Source organism: Peromyscus maniculatus, chromosome 9 (genome assembly GCF_049852395.1).
Source record: "Peromyscus maniculatus bairdii isolate BWxNUB_F1_BW_parent chromosome 9, HU_Pman_BW_mat_3.1, whole genome shotgun sequence".
In the NCBI taxonomy this organism is placed as follows: Eukaryota; Metazoa; Chordata; class Mammalia; order Rodentia; family Cricetidae; genus Peromyscus; species Peromyscus maniculatus.
Genome location: NC_134860.1, coordinates 63,390,569 through 63,407,344, shown reverse-complemented (window position 1 = coordinate 63,407,344; position 16,776 = coordinate 63,390,569). Strand labels below are relative to the sequence as shown.

The 16,776-nt window shown below is 39.7% G+C and overlaps 1 protein-coding gene and 1 pseudogene across 6 annotated transcripts in view; one reads left to right on the top strand and one right to left on the bottom strand.

The window, feature by feature from the left end:
- Positions 1-16,776, top strand: part of Fzd3 (frizzled class receptor 3) — a 71,389-nt gene that overhangs the window by 33,982 nt on the left and 20,631 nt on the right. For all 6 annotated transcript variants that reach the window (XR_013042491.1, XR_013042492.1, XM_076545219.1 and 3 more), the window contains one exon: positions 15,961-16,109. Coding sequence is in view for 4 of the 6 variants with exons in the window: in XM_076545219.1 (XP_076401334.1) it covers positions 15,961-16,109 (149 nt within the window). In the remaining 2 variants the exon portion in view is untranslated. The remainder of the gene's footprint in view (positions 1-15,960; positions 16,110-16,776) is intronic.
- Positions 2,067-2,423, bottom strand: LOC143267461 (securin pseudogene; annotated as a pseudogene).

Sequence of the window (16,776 nt, the reverse complement as noted above, 5' to 3'; positions counted from 1 at the left end):
TGGTATAGCTGGGTCTTGATGTAGATTGATTCCCAGTTTTCCCGAGGAACCACCATATTGGTTTGCATAGTGGCTGTACAAGTTTGCACTCCCACTAGCAGTGGAGAAATGTTCCCCTTGCTCCATGTCCTCAGCAGCATGAGCTATCACTGTGTTGCTGATCTTAGTCATTCTGACAGGTGTAAGATGGAATCTCAAGTAGTTTTGATTTGCATTTCTCTGATGGCTAAGAATGTTGAACATTTCTTTAAGTGTTTTTCAGCTATTTGGGATTCCTCTGTTGAGAATTCTCCGTTCAGATTTGCACCATTTTTAAAATTGAGTTATTTGGTTTTTTGATGCCTAGTTTCTTGAGTTCTTTATGTATTTTGCATATTAGCTGTCTAATGGATGTGGAGCTGGTAAAAAAAAAAAATTCTCATGCTGTAAGCTGCTGCTTTGTCCCATTGACAGTGTCCTTTGTCTTACAAAGCTTTATAGTTTCATGAGGTCCCATTTATTAATTGTTGATCTTAGTGCCTGTGCTAATGATGTTCTGTTCAACAAGTCCTCTCCAGTGCCAATGAGTTCAAGGATATTTTCCACTTTCAGGTTCAGTGTATTTGATTTTATGTTGAGGTTTTTGATTCACTTGGACTTGAGTTTTGTGCAGAGTGATAGATAAGGATCTATTTGCATTCTTCTACATGCTGACGTTGAGTTAGACCAGTACCATTTGATGAAGATGCTGTTTTCTTTCCAGTGTGAATTTCTGGCTTCTTTATCAAAAGTCAGGTGTCACTGGGTATGTTCGTTTATTTCTGGATCTTCAGTTTGATTCCATTGATCAATGTGTCTGTTTTTATGCCAATACCATGTGGTTTTTATTACTATAGACATCAGAAGATGGAAGAATCTCCTATGTTCATGGATCGGTAGGATTAACATAGTAAAAATGACTATCCTACCAAAAGCAATCTACAGATTCAATGCAATCCTCATCAAAATTCCAACACAATTATTTAACAGACTTTGAAAGGCCAATTCTCAACTTCATATGGAAAAACAAAACCCAGGATACCTAAAACAACCATAAACAATAAAAGAACTGCTGAAGGGCCCACAATTTCCCATTTTAAGTTGTACTACAGAGCTGCCCCAGTTCTTTAGTGTTTACATTCCCTTATTAGTAATAAGACGATGTTCCCATGTGCCTAGTGGCCTTGTGGCTTCTCCCCTTTTACTTGCCTATTTGTTACCTTTGTTCACTGCAATGATAGGTTGCTGTTTGTTGCTGATTTCCAGTTATTTGCATCACGAGTATCTTGTCTGGCTTATTTTTTTGTGATTTGGGGTTTTTGTTTGTTTGTGGGTTTTGGTTTTGTTTTGTTTTTAGTTTTTGTTTGTTTCTTTAAGTAAGTTTTTATTCAGGTTGAATATTTTCTTTTCTTCCTTTCTTTCTGTTTTTGCTTTTTCAAGCCAGGTTTCTCTGTGTAGCCCTGGCTGTCCTGGAACTTGCTCTGTAGACTAGGCTGGCCTTGAACTCACAGAGATCTGCCTGCCTCTGCCTCCTGAGTGCTGGAATTAAAGGTGTGTGCCACCACCACCTGGCTTACAAATGTTTTATTAATGTACCATATACAAACTGGAAAGGAGTCAGAAGTTGAAATATCTGCATCATAACAAACAGGTGGCAATTCAACATCCAGGGTAGAGAGAGCACTGGAAGGAGGCTGCAGCAGATTGATTCCATGGGAGAAGGGGCATCTTCACAGGCAAAGGGGGCAGGGGTCCAGGTTCTGTACTTTCTCAAGCTCTTTCTTCATGTGTATGATCATGAGAGGTACTCCATTCAAGGGGAGGTGTTGATCTGATGCTCCTAAGGAAGGTCAGAACTTTAGTCTTGAGAAGTGGTCCTCAAACTTCCTAATGCTACAATCCTTTAATACAGTTCCTCATGTTGTGGCAACCGCAAACCATAAAATTATTTTCGTTGCTACTTCATAACTGTAATTTTGCTACTGTTTTGAATTGTAAATATCTGATATGCAACCCCTGTGAAAGGTGCCATTTGACTCCTTATGGGGTCACGACCCACACAGTGAGGACCATTGGTCTAGAAGATTGAAGAGGAAGAATTTTTCTATTTCTGGAACAGAACTTTGTACTTTAACAGTCTCCCTGGTGACCTTTTTCACAGTGAAAGTTAGTTGTTTTGTTTGAGGAGGTATTAGTCTTCACTGACTTTTCTATAGTTCTTAACCAGCCTTTCTGCCAGTGTTGTGTAAGGCTGATGGAGCACTGAACACTCTGCCAACTTGTGGTTTTAAAACCTGCTGTTTCTCATCCAAGGTTTTTACACCAGATCCCAGCCTCAACCCATCCTTAGCCAAATGGTGTCCACATTCTCCATTATCCTCATCTACGGAGACCAGAGTAGCCATCCCAGATTACTCCAAGACTCCAAGTTTTCTAAAACTCGATGAGAACATTTTTTCACATTCACTTCTCATGGTTAAGAACACTTATATGCATACATTTAATTTTTTTTCTGTTAATTTTTTCTTCATAATTAATATTAACCTTTCTCTTTAAATAATAATGTAATCTAATGAATTTCTTTGTGATTTCATGGTTTGGTTTTGTTGTTTTGTTTTACAAGACAGGGTTTCTCTGTGTAGCCTTGGCTGTCCTGGAACTCACTCTGTAGGAACTCACTCTGTAAACCAGGCTGGCCTTGAACTCACAGAGATCTGCCTGCCTCTGCCTCCCAAGTGCTGGGATTAAAGGCATGTACCACCACTGCCCTGTTGATTTCATGGTTTTTAATCTCACTTGAGTAAATGGATGTTGAATTGAACCTGGCATATTCAAAAGAATGAAGTATTATAAAGAGTTCACTAGTTTTATTGACTTGATGGTGGGTATAAGCCTATACCATTTGATACGCACAGTAACTTTATAAGTATGTAGTGTGGCTTCATTCTAAAGCACATGAAGTTATGTGGCTTACACAGTGTGGCAGTTTGAATGTAATTGGCTCCCATAAGATCATAGGGAGTGGCATGATTAGGAGGTATGGCTTTGTTGGAGTAGATATGGCCTTGTTGGAGGAAGTGTGTCACTGTGGGGGCAGGGTTTGAGCTCTCCTATGCTCAAGATACTACCCAGTGTCTCAGTCCACTTCCTGTTGCCAGCACAAGATAAAGAACTCTCAGCTACCTCTCCAGCACCATGTCTGCTTGCACCCTGCCATGTCCCACCAAGATGAGAATGGACTGAGCCTCTGAGCTGTAAGCCACCCAGTTAAATGTTTTCCTTTATAAAAATTGTCTCTTCATAGCCATAGAAACCCTAACTAAGACACACAGTCATATTAGCTAAGAGATCAACAAAAGTAACCTATACAAACTACATTTCAGTGACTATAAGGCTGGCCACGTATGCAGGTAAAAATACATATCACAGGGTTGGAGAGATGGCTCAGAGGTTAAGAGAACCGGCTGCTCTTCCAGAGGTCCTGAGTCCAATTCCCAGCAACCACATGGTGGCTCACAACCATCTGTAATGAGATCTGGTACCCTATTCTCATGTGCAGGCAGAACACTGTATAATAAATAAATAATTTTTTTAAAAAGTTTAAAAATACATATCATGATATTCACCCTTTTACTTATATATTTATTTATTTTTAAGACAGTATTTTTATGTAGGCCAAGTTTGCCTTGAACTCACTATGTAGCCAAGAATGACCTAGTTTATAAAGTTCTAAGGATGGAACGCAGGGCTTTGTACTTGCTAGAGGATTGAAGGGGAAAGAGAAGCTCTAACAATTGAGCTATACTCCCAATCCCAGTTAAGCATCTTTCATGTGTCATTCCAAGTACGTTTACAGTTAGCAACCCTCCCTAGCATTTTTTTCCAGAGATGTTTCTCAAACAGGACAAACATTTCACAGTGACCCCACACCCACTTCCTTTGTGTAACTACGCTGGTACCTTATATAAGTGGAATCATATGACATCTGTCCTACTTCCTGGCTTTTAATATGCAAATGTTAGGATATTAGTTTTCATTCAGAATTTTCATTAGGATCTTGAGCACCAATGACACTGTATTCTCATTTTGAAATAATACTGAGCATACCTAGAGGAACATGCAGGAAGCTGTTATGGTAATTCCTAATGGGAAGTTTAAAAGTGGCTTAAGCAGCAGTGAGGTAGCTGCCTCGGGTAACTTAGAAAGACTAAATAGCATTTGAATGTGTTTGATTAAACGTAATTAAGGTTGCAAGCCAGGTAGGGTGGCTCACACCCATTATCCAAGCACCACTAGCAATTAAGGACAGCCTGGATTACATAGTGAGACCCTAAATAACAAAGAATACAAAGTAGCACGTGAGAAAGAAGATATTTGGCTTCTGACATAAATAGTAAAGTTGACCTCTAATAGCTAAAAAAAATCAGTTTGTGAAGTAATTTATCACATTGTTTAAAATACCAGTTGGATTTAATGCAAATGACATGTATATAAGCTTTTGATTTGAGCAAAATGAGCTAAATATGTTAGTTTAAAAATCTTTGAAATGAATGTTCTTCCTGAAAATGGAATTTCACTGCCTACACTTGTACCAACTGTTTTTTTTAAAAGAATGTTCATTTTTTAAAATATATATTCAGCCACACTGTAAAAAATATTATTTAGGGCCAAGGATATGTGTCAGTTGGTAGAGTTTATCTAGGAAGCACGGAACCCTGGGCTTCATCCCCATCGGCATGTAAACCCACTGCTGGTGCAATGTGTGTGATCCCAGGACTCTGGGAGTAGAAGCAGGATGGTCAGAAGTTCAAGGTCATTCTTGACTATATATATAGAATTCAAGGCTAGGCTGTGATATGTGGCTACTGTCTCCAGTAATTTTTTTTTACAGAAAAGAACATTTAGTGCTAAATTTACTCAGTAATGCTTACCTCACAATTGAAAAAGAGCAAAAGGCTAGAGAGATGGCCTGGTGGTTGACCGTGTGTGCTGTTCTTGTGGAGGATCTGATTTCAGTTCCCAGCACCCAAACCCTCTGTTGGCCTTCAGTGATCTCACTCCTCTGTCCTCTATGAGAAATGCTCATAATTATAAAATATCTTTAAAAGCAGTGACGTTTACTCCTAGAGCAGGTGTCATGTTAGTAATTTCCTAGGTACTTAGGTGGGTTGGTTTGTTTTATTTATTTTTTAAATATATGTTGGTATTTTGCCTGCATGTATGTCTGTGTGAGGATGTAGGATTCCCTGAACTGGAGTTACAGACAGTTGTGATCTGCCATGTGGGTGCTGGGAATTGAACCTGAGTCCTTTGGAAGAGCAGCCCAGTGCTTTTTAAATAACTGCTAAGCCATCTCTTAAGCCTCCCCCCTTTTTTTTCTTAAATAGCAATTTCATTTATTTTTGTTTGTTTATTTATTTAGTATGCCTTAAGAGATTTGAAGCACTCTATGAAAATTATATTTCTCAAAAGTTGCTGATAATCCTAGAATAGATTTTTAAATGTAACAGGACATATTAGTTTAAAACTGGAATAGATCAAATGGGTTGAGTTCATATCAAGTTTTTACCATTTATACGTGTAAGGAAGTAATATGTTACCTTTTAGTTCCTATGAAGGTTAAACAAGATAAATTTTAATCTCTAGCCTGGGTGTCTTGTATAGCATATAATTTCACTGTTAGGATAAGTACATAATTCTCCCTGTGTTCTACTGTAATCATCAGATTTTTTTCTAAACATTAATTTTCAAAAGCGTACTTTTTTTGTTTTTCTCATGTCTTTGATCATCCCTCTAACCTAGTGCCTTGTGTCCCAAGGCATCTGACATTAGAGTTCTTGCTTCGGTCATACAAAGTATGTTGCCATAGTTCAGTCTATCAAGTTCACATTAGAACCATTTGCAGAATCTAAAAAAAGTAATTATTATAGGAAAACAAACATCATTTACCCTTCCAGACACACAAGGCAAGCCATCTGTTGTTTATCTAGTCTTGATTCAGAAAAATATAAAAATAGAAGAATGACATTAAATCTAATATGTTGATTTTAGCTTCATTTTTTGATAGGAGTGTTCCCTTTGCTAGACAGTTTCAGAAGAATCACCCATACTTTGAAAGGACTGTGAAGGAAATGGTATTTTTCTTCTTGAACCATGAATGACATGTCAGTAAAGGTTCTTCTTAGCCGTCTTTGTAAGTTTCGCTGCACCAATTAAGGGAAGTAATTTTGGTAGTTTATGCTAGTGTGTGTATGTGTGTGTGTGTGTGTGTGTGTGTGTTACATGTGGGGATGCATTTGTATTTTCAAGTATGTGCTCATGCATGTGGAAGCCAGAAGACAATCTCTGATGTTGACTGGCTGACAATGGAGCTCAAGAATAATTTTACAAAATAAGGAAACTAAGTGTGAAACACAGTTTAACCAAAGTCATACAATTAATTAGTGACAGAATTTGGATGTAAACTGCTTGGTTCCAAAGCCTGTGGTCTTAATATTTTATGCTTTTTCCTATGCAAGAAAACTGATATATCTGAAGGGGCATTTTTATACTTCTGGCTATTTCACTCAGAAGTTGTATCTTTAGGTTAATCACTTCGTTTATAATTTCTTTAGCTCTAATTTTTTTGTTTGAGACAAGATATTATGTAGCCCAAACTGACCTCAGATAAGCTGTGTGATGGAGGATGACCTTGAACTTGTGATCCTCCTGCCTCTACCTCCTAAGTGCTGATATTCCAGATGTGTGCTACCATACCCATTTTATGTGCTTCTCAGGTTCAGCCCAGGCTTTCTTGCATGCTAGGCAGGCATTCTGTCAAGTGAGTTACATCACTAGCCTGAGCTCTCAAATCTTCCAAGATGTCTAAAGTTCTTCTCACATGTAGAATTAAATGAATCTAGAAACTGCTTTCCCATGAACCACATCTTACTTTCTCTTCTTTAAAAAATCTTATTAATTCAAAATTATGCTTCTATTCTTCTGGAATGTTGAGGTTGCTATAGAAGTGGGAGTGATTAAGATGCAACCATTTGTCTTGAGTTCATAGCCTAGTGGAAGAAAGTTAACTGTGAGTCACATAACGCCATGACTGAAGCAAAATTGTTGTGTGAATTCTTCCTATCTTCCATAGAAAATGAACACTTCCTTAGCATGCACCAGAAAAACTAGATAGTCGCTGCACCAGATTTCCAGACAAGTGTTTTATCAACTCTATCTTAAAACACAGCATTTAAGGGGCTGGAGAAATAGCTCAGCAGTTATAAGCACTTGCTGCACTTGGAGAAGACCCAGGTTCCGTTCTCAGCACTCACATTGTGGCTTACAGCTGATAGGATTTTTTTTTTTGCTTGCTTGCTTCCTTTTTAAATCATGAAGTTGCAAACAATTTGGAGAAGTTTTAAAGATCTCTTCATTGTGTACAGGGCTGAGAACGCTGTCAGTTATAACATTGCTGTGTAAAGAAGAGCCCTTGTTTATTGTTCTATAAAAACTGATTTCCCTTTTCTGATTATTTTTTAATCTACATTTGAAAGACAAAACCTTCCTTAAAATTTACTTTTTGTGTGATTTGCTTTACAGGAGCAAATTAAACAGTTCTTTTTGTTTGTTTGTTTGTTTGTTTGTTTGTTTGTTTTTTAATCCACTAGAAAAATTATACTCTCTACCTGTGTGAGCATCACTGTTACACTATGCATGGGGGTTATCGTTCCTTATGCTCACCAAGATTAAGATAATTCTGTACTTTTGTTTCCCACTTACTGCACCTATCATTTTGTAGTCTATGTGGATAGTGTTGTTTCCCTACTTTCTAGCTATTCCCTCTTGTAACACAGACAATGACATCATCTAAATGATGATCAACACTTGTCGTAGAATTGGATGTTGCCCTTTACTTAATCAAATATAACTTCTTCATAATGCCAGCAAGGCAAAGAATGACAAAATTGAGATAACTGTTGTTTCTATTTTCCTTTTGAGCTCTTGAGTAAGTTTTGGCTTGTGGAATTTTTCTGTGGGGTCAGCTAACTAACAGGTGCAGTCTATATTGATACATGCATGACAGGCCTGTCAGGTAGCAGTCATATTTCGTGGTATCATCTGAACATTTGCATTCTGCTTGGGCAATTCATTCGGAATCAGGCAAGTTCTGCTCTCCTTTGTCTTTTGGCCCTCTGATCTCTCCCTTGTAGTTACAAGCTTGAATAATGAGAGACAAATTTGTTCTTGAATCATTAAATTTCATTTTTTATTTACTTAAAGGTTGACAGTGAATAGTTATACAGCAATCATTGGTAAAACTCAAGTTGTTGAACTCCGTTACAGTTGGCCACACTGGCTGCTCTCAATTTTATAAGAAGTAATTATCTTCAGAAGGCAATCTCTCTGTTTAAAAGACAAAGATTATCTATAAAATGTTTGAACAGTGAATTTATATTGATTTCCTTCCAGTGATCAAAGGAAAATCTGGGGACTGAAATCCTACTTTATTATACATTTTTCACCATGGCACAAATAAACTGAGATTTAGAGAGGAAGAGAAATAAAAAGATGGAAGAGTGAACTGCTAACAGCTCTTTACTTGCCCAACCGTGTGCTGCTTTACTTGAAAGACAGTGCTTTTGTGAAAGGGACAAATTATAGTTTATAAGCCATGCCTGATGCGTGTAGCAGTCCGCATTCCCTGACTGCTTCACCCTTGCTCCACTGCTCTGTCGTGCTTCCTCAGACATGAAGAGCTCTCAGTGAAACTTGGTGCCACTCTGTGCCATGGCTTGCTTGTCTCTCTGTGCTACATTATCTTAATTACTACAGCATTATAATAGGCTTTTATGTCGATAGGGCAAGTAATTGACTTTTCAAAGTGTAATAAAAGTAAAGGCTGATAAAGCAGCATAATGTAATTAAGAAGTGTATAAAAGTTGTAACTCAAAGCTTCAATTCAAGAACTGGTGGCTGAGAGTGTGGCTCAGTGGTAGATCATTTGTCTAAGCACACAGAAGATCCTAGGTTCTGTCGTCAGCTCCCAAGAAAACAACAAAAAAATCCTACTCTGTGTTACTCGTATGACAGGCTGTCTGAACCTGATTGTTTATTTTCATGTGGCTTTACATGATTACGGGCTTGATATAAGTCAGTGTTTTATGATTAGCATATTTTAAAACATAAAAGCTTATCAAGCACAGTATGTATCTCCATTAGAAAAGTACAGATTTTGCTTGGTAAGGGAAAAGAGTCAAGAGCCAAAGACTCTGCCAACCTGAGTCAAAGCAAAAATCCAACAACAGTTTAGGCTACCAAATAATGTGTGCAAGAATGAACAGCACTGGTTGGTCGTGGAAAAGTCATGGACGACTACCAGAGTTACAGAGAGCTTTATTAGGAAGAAATAGGGGACAGGAGGGAGGAGCCGGGCCTGGTGGGGGAGGGAAGCAGGGAGCAGAGCAGAGAGGAAACAGAAAGAAGGGGGTGGGGGTCTGCGGTCAGCTTTTTAAGTCGGAGACTGCGTGACCACGCTGCGGTACGCAGTCGCCTGCACCCACTGATGATATAAGACGTTAGACACAGGACCCCGAGCTGCGCAATTACAGAATTCTAACAATGTGAATATACCGTAGGTGGTTTTCTTTTTGTGCAAGGTTTTCCCTCCTTAACATGAGTAATTTTTTCCATTTACTTAGCATTTAAACTTCAGGGCTTTGTTAGATTATTAATCTAAATAGGAAAAAATAAGATATAGGTGAATGTTTTCCAGGTGATGCTTCAATAAAGCCATCTAGCAGTACTATTAGCTAAAATTAGAATATTGTGGAGATCAGGTGTTTAGAAGATAATGTCATCTAGGTTGTTTATAGCTAGCCAGGCTTTTGTCAAAAAAAAAAAAATAGATGTAGGTGTCTCCTTTATCTGGGAGTCTTCTTGGTTTCCTAGATGGCAAGCCAAAGAAATACATAGGATGAATTGAGTTAGGATTATGTGATCATTAGTTTTGAATATCAGCCTGGTGCAATCTGTTCTAGACCACTAGGGAAAGAGAATCTCAATGGGGGATGGTCTAGATCCGGTTGGCCTCCAGCTATGTTGGTGGGGAATTATCTTAATTACAGGAAATGATGTGGCTTCAAAGACCCAGTCTCCTATGGATAACACCATGGATTTGGGTCGTAGACATGTAAAAGTAGAGAAAACTAGCTGAGCACCAATCATGGATACATTCATTGTGTCCCTGCCCTGACTGTGGCTGTGATAAGGCCACTTGTCTCACGGTCCTGCTGCTGTGGCTCCCTGGAGTGGTTAGGCTGAAACCTGGAATTGTGAACTAAAGTAAACCCTCTGTCCCAAAGGTTTTTTGGTTCTTGGTTTGTTTGTTTGGTTGGTTGGTTTAGTTTGGTTTGTGTTTTGGTCAGAGTATTTTATCACTGCACCAGAAACAAAACTTAAGACAGGTTATATTTTATAACATCAGAAAGATTCTGGTGTTTTCAAGAACTTTTATAAAAGATAAAACAATGTAGTGCTTCTCATTTGTCCCCTTTACTATTTAAGGATCGATTTATTTTTCAAGTTTTTTCCTTTAAACTATTAATTTACTTCATTATAGGGTTATTTTAAGTAAAACTGAACATATATTCCTTTTCCCTTATTTAGATACATTTATTTGATGGGCTTTGCCCTGTGTGACTGTTTATATAATACCCACCCTCAGTATTTTTGTGTTCTCTGGGATGTATAACCAGACAATGCATTCTCCAAGCTCTTTCTCTCAGAAGCTCCTTCTGCAGCAGTCACTTGACATTCTCCCCTTGGTGTCCTGGACTTGAGCTCCAACACTCAGCACATTTCTTGAGTCACTGTCTTGCCATCCCCAAGTGCTCACTCGTTTCTCCTGGAATCGTGGGTCTAAGCGGAATCTTGCAATACTCTGTTCAGTGCTCCTTCCCTGCTCTCCTTCAAATCCCCTGTGTGCTGCTTGCATGACTGAGGGTTTTTGTGGTTGCTCTGGGTGTTGCCGATTTTGTTTTCAGCACTCCTTCCCTTTAAACATTTCTGTTATGTGAGCAATGTTGATTTATGAAAGACAGTAGTACTATACAGCATGTAAAACACTGGAGGAAAGGACTTGGAAAGTAGGACTTCTCGTCTGTGCTCGCTCCACCTCCCCTTTCTGGGTAGTCTTAATCTCCCCATGTTTTAGACATGTGTCTAAGCTCCAGAATGCCCAGTTGCATGATGTTTCCAAGCTTAATTTAGAACTCTTAATATTTCTCCTAAAACCTGCTTCCTGCATCTCACCCCCAGTTTCCCCCCAATTCTCTGATTGGTATTTGCGTCCCCCAGTTGCTTAGACACTTAATTGGGAGGCATCTGCGAGCCTTGTCTCCTCTCATACTTTGCATTCAACCCATTAGCTTTGTACAGTCTCCACTTCCTCCCCTGACCAAGCATTCATCCGCTTGCACAGTGGCCTTCTGCTTGCATCTTACTCTTTCACAGTTTGTTCAGTATGGTAGCCATAATAATGTTTGAAAACATACGTGAACTTGGTTACCCCTTTGAATAAAGCCCTTCAATGGCTTCCTGTTGTACTGGAATAAAATTTGTATTCTTGCCGGGCGGCAGTGGCACACACCTTTAATCCCAGCACTCGGGAAGCAGAGCCAGGCGGATCTCTGTGAGTTCAAGGCCAGCCTGATCTACAGAGCAAGGTTCAGGACAGGTGCCAAAGCTACACAGAGAAACCCTGCCTTGAAAAACAAAACAAAACAAAAGCTTTGTATTCTTACCACTGCCTGCAGGACCAGACATCATCGATTCCCGCTGCTTCTTTGTGTCTCCTGTCATCCTCCTCCTCCTGCATGCTCGGCTCTAGCTGGCTCTAGCTGGCTCTAGCTGGCTCTAGCTGGCTCTAGCTTTACTGGCCACTTTGCTTTTCTTCAAGAGTAACAGATTTTCCTTAGGATTATCATTATCAATGTTTGTTTGAAATACTTGCACTCCAAAATATACCCTCAACCCCGACTTAATGTGTCGTGTTTGTGGAGAGACCTTGGCCATTCTGATAGTATCTAATCCTTCTCTGTCATTTCATACCCCAAATACTCTTCTCTCCTCTGCTCCTCGCCTTGCTTTAGTTACTTTATTGCTCCCTGAAAGCCTAAGATTTCCTCATTCCCTGTGTATTAGCATTCTACCTTCGCTCTCCCTAGAATGGAGATTCAACAAGGGCACAGAATTTTCTGACTCATCTGCTGCGGAACATAGTAACACTCAAAATTTAAATGACTGAAGGTCCAAATAAATTTCACTTTAAGGTGGATCATTTTGATTCCTTATCTACAAAATGAAGGGCTTACACAAAGTCCATGAGTATTCCAACCTCAGCTGATCCTTCCCTTATAGGCACAAGTTCAAGGCACTTCACTTTTCAAGTGATTTGTGGAGACACATTGCTCAGGCCAGTACTTGACAGCTGCAACACTTCTAGGAATCACGTGATTTCCGTTGAGCTCTCCCATTGCACTTCCTGTTTACAGCTTTACTAGTTTATTTTCTAAAGTTATTCATGTCTTCCTCATTGTATTTAAATTTCTTTATTATTATTTATGTAGATGAGTGTTTTGGTGCATATGTGTCTGTGTGTATACCTAGTGCCCAAGGAGGCCAGAAAAGGGCATCTGATCCCCAAGAACTAGAGTTAGAGATTGTTGTGAGCCACCATATGGATGCTAGGAATCAAACCCAAGCCCTTTGGAAGAACAGCCAATGTTCTTAACTTCTGAGGTATCTCTCTAGCCCCTCTTTGTATACAGAATTAAATCACCTCTGTACAGTTAAATATCTTTTTCTGGTCAGTCCTCATTTGACCACTCATTGGATATAAGCAAATGTGATTTGAAGCGTATTTCTTAGCCACTTCATTCTTGCTATACTCTACCTCGGTAGGGATTCCCCTTCCCATCGCTCTCTCTGGATACATACAACCATGGTTAATGTATATGTTAATTGGTTTGGTGGATTTTTAAATCATGGAGAAGACAACAAAATTAGATGTAAAAATTAGTGTCTCCTTAACTGCGGTTTTTCCAGCCAGGATGTGGTGGCACACACCTCTAATCTTAGTACCTAGGACGTTAAGGCAGGAGAAGCAATAGTTCAAAGCCAAGCTTGTGTGGTAGCTCACCCACGTGCTGTGCACTCAGGTGTCAGAGGAGGATTACTATAAGTTCAAGGCCAGCTTGGGCTTCAGAGTGAAACCTTGTCTTAAAAAAAAAAAAAAAAAAAAAAAAAACAGAGCCAGGCGGTGGTGGCGGCGCACGCCTTTAATCCCAGCACTCGGGAGGCAGAGCCAGGCGGATCTCTGTGAGTTCGAGGCCAGCCTGGGCTACCAAGTGAGCTCCAGGAAAGGCGCAAAGCTACACAGAGAAACCCTGTCTCGAAAAACCAAAGGAAAAAAAAAAAAAAAAAAAACAGGCCGTGGAGCCAGAGGGAGAATGAATGTGTGCTAGTTCAAGGGATTCCCATGTTAAAGGACATTGTTTTAAAATAGAAACAGTAAATAAAAAGAAGATTTTTCTGAGATGAATAGGCTCATCAACTATAGGACAATGCCTAGAATTTGCCCTTTCCAACTCTTCAGTGTCCTACCGGCTTAGAAAAAAAAAAAATGAGTCAACAGTTTTCTTACTCCAGGACCTTTCAGAAATTTCAGCATACTAATGTAAAAAATCCTTCAAGAGGGGGTTATGGTCTCCGTGTTTTATTTCAGCACTGAGTATCTTTTTTTAAGCTTTATTTTTATATGTCTGAGTGAGTATATGACACATATGTGTGGGTGCTTGAGGAGACCAGAAGAGGGTGTCAGATCCTCTGGAGCTAAAGTTACAGGCATGTATAACCACCCCCTCCCCAGTATGGGTGCTAGGAACTGAAATCAGAAGTGCTCCTAACTGCGGAGACATCTCTCCAGCCTCACCCGGGAGACAGCAGTGCTCCGGGAGATGTATTTTTGAACATTTGTTAGGTACAAGCATTGTTGTAACTATGTGTCGGTTTTTGTTTTTGTTTTTGTTTTTTATGAAACACACCTTTGTTCGTTAATATTTTAAGAAACTCTTCCTTTAAAAATGTGTTGTGGGATTGGAGAGAAAGCTCAGAGAAATGGCTAAGAGCACTTGCTGCCCTTGCCGTGGACCTGGATTCAGTTCCCAGCACCTGCATGACAGCCTACAGTCCAGTTCCCAGAGATCCAGTGCCATCCTCTGGTCTGTGTAGGAACCAGGCATGCAGATGGCACATGGACATACATGCAGGAAAAACACTACACACATAAAATAAGTAAATATTTAAGAACATATATTGAACCTGGGCATGGTGGTGTACACCTTTAATTCCAGGCCTTAGATCTCTGAGTTCAGCATAGTCTGTAGAGTGAGTTCCAGGACACCCAGGGCTACACAGAGAACAACAACAACAACAAAATTGGTTAAAACAACAACCAGAATGCTAGTGATAAGTAAAAGACAATAAGGAGTATTGAATGCAAAATTAAAGACTACCAGAGGCAAAAGTCTCCAGAGTAAAAGCAGGGGTCTCTCCAGCAGCAGCAGGACTTTGCAGACAGTGGACTTGATAGTAACAAATGTTAGCATGGCTATGCTGTATGTCCACTCAAGGTTAATGGACAGAGAGGCTTTTAGACAAAGGACTGGCATACCCTACCCAAGAAGGCATCCAAGAGCATTGTGTCAGTGGGAAAAGAAGGGAACCTGAAGGGAGAAATTTTAAGTAACTCTAGGCAGAGTTAGTAATGACAAAATAATATTTTTGTGAAAATTACTCTGAATACTTGAAAAGCTAGGTAGCTATGGAAAGAAGCACTGTCTGGTGAAGAGGATGTGGTGCTGAATAATTTTAACTGTAATTTTTTTCCCTTTTTTCTTTTCTTCCCCGACCCCCCCTTTTTGGTTTTTTTGAGACAGGATTTCTCTGTATAACAAACAGTCCTAACTGTCCTGGAACTTGCTTTGTAGACTAGACTAGTCTTGAACTCACAGAGATCCACTTGCCTCGGCCTCCTGAATGAGGGATCAAAGGCATGCGCCAGCACTATCAAGCTTTTAACTAATTTCTTTCTGATAAAGCCAAGCATAAGTAGCCAGGTGTCATGGCTTACGCCCTTGATCCCAGCACTCAGGAGGCAGAGGCAGGTGGATCTCTGTGGGTTTGAGGCCAGCCTGGTCTACATAGGGAGTTCTGCATCAGCCAGGGATATACAGTGAGACCCTATCTAAAAATTTTTAAAGGAAAAGTTACATTTAAATACATATGTATTTATGAGTATCAGTCATGTATTGAACACTGCGTATGGCCCTGGAAATAAAACACTTGGAGATTAAGTGAACCTTCATCTTCGTGGAGTTTACATTTTAGTGGCGAACTACTCATTGCTTTTAAAAGGCACAGCTGGCACAAAGACAGGAATTGGGGAAAGCAGTCTATGAAAAGGTGTTGGGGAATCCTTGAAAACGTATTGGTATGGGGAAGAAGAGAGCTAGTGAACAGTGTTAGACAAAATATAAGGCGAAAGAGCATTAATAAAGTAAGACAAGTGGCTAGAGCATCCACCTTGACTAGCAACATAAAAGTGACAGTTGACAGGATAATCGGCAGGTTCACAGTCATGTAAGTGTTTAGTGTATCTCTGCTAAAACCAAAAGGAAGACAGAAAATTAGTGGAGAATATAAAAGATTTAGGGTTGGAGAGATGGCTCAGTTAAGAGTACTCACTGCTCTTTTGAGGATCCAAGAAGATTATCCATAGAACTTTAGAAATGAGAATACTAATTGTAACATGATTTCACTGCTGTCTGTTGTGTTTATAATTTCTATACTTGCCTTTAATAGAGGAACATATTTAAGGTGATTTTCTTTACTTCCCTGTAGGTTACTCAGATGAGTCGTCCGGACCTGATTCTCTTTCTGATGAAGTATCTGATGGCTCTCATAGTCGGGATTCCCTCTATATTTTGGGTTGGAAGCAAAAAGACATGCTTTGAATGGGCCAGTTTTTTCCATGGTCGTAGGAAAAAAGAGTAAGTTAATGAGTTCCCATAGTAGTAACAGCCCTTGTGTGTGTGTGTGTGTGTGTGTGTGTGTGTGTGTGTGTGTGGGTGTGTGTGGGTGTGGGTGTGGGTGCGCGCGTGCGTGCATGCACGCGCATGCCTGCATGTGTGCGCGAGAGCTTGTTGGATTTGGAGAAGTATTCTAACAAGATTATAGCTATCAGCAGTGACTAGTAATATTTGGCACAGAAGCATGGCTTTAAAATGAAAAATTAGCTGGACACAGTGGCTTGTGCCTATAGTCCTAGTTACTGATTAGGCTGAGGCAGGAGGATTAGGAGTTTGAGGCCACACTGGGCAAGATAGGAAGACTCTGTCTTAAAAACAAACAAATAAATAAATAAATAAACAGACAACTGAAAATCTGCTTTTCAGAAAATGGCTGAGCAGAGCCATACAAATGCTTCCCCGTTCCAATCTTTAGTAAGGAGGGAAGACTAAGCGTTGCAAGATATTCACATAGTTTTCTTTTTCTCTTCCTGTTTACCTGGCCTCCCTGACTTCCGTGGGAAGGTGGGTGTGTATTCTCATCTCTTTTCAGATGAGAAACTAAGCAGCTTAAACACCTGGCCACAGCCACATAGCTGCTCAGTGTAAGAATTAGTAACTTCAACTTCTATTTGAAGTTTTCCGTGGC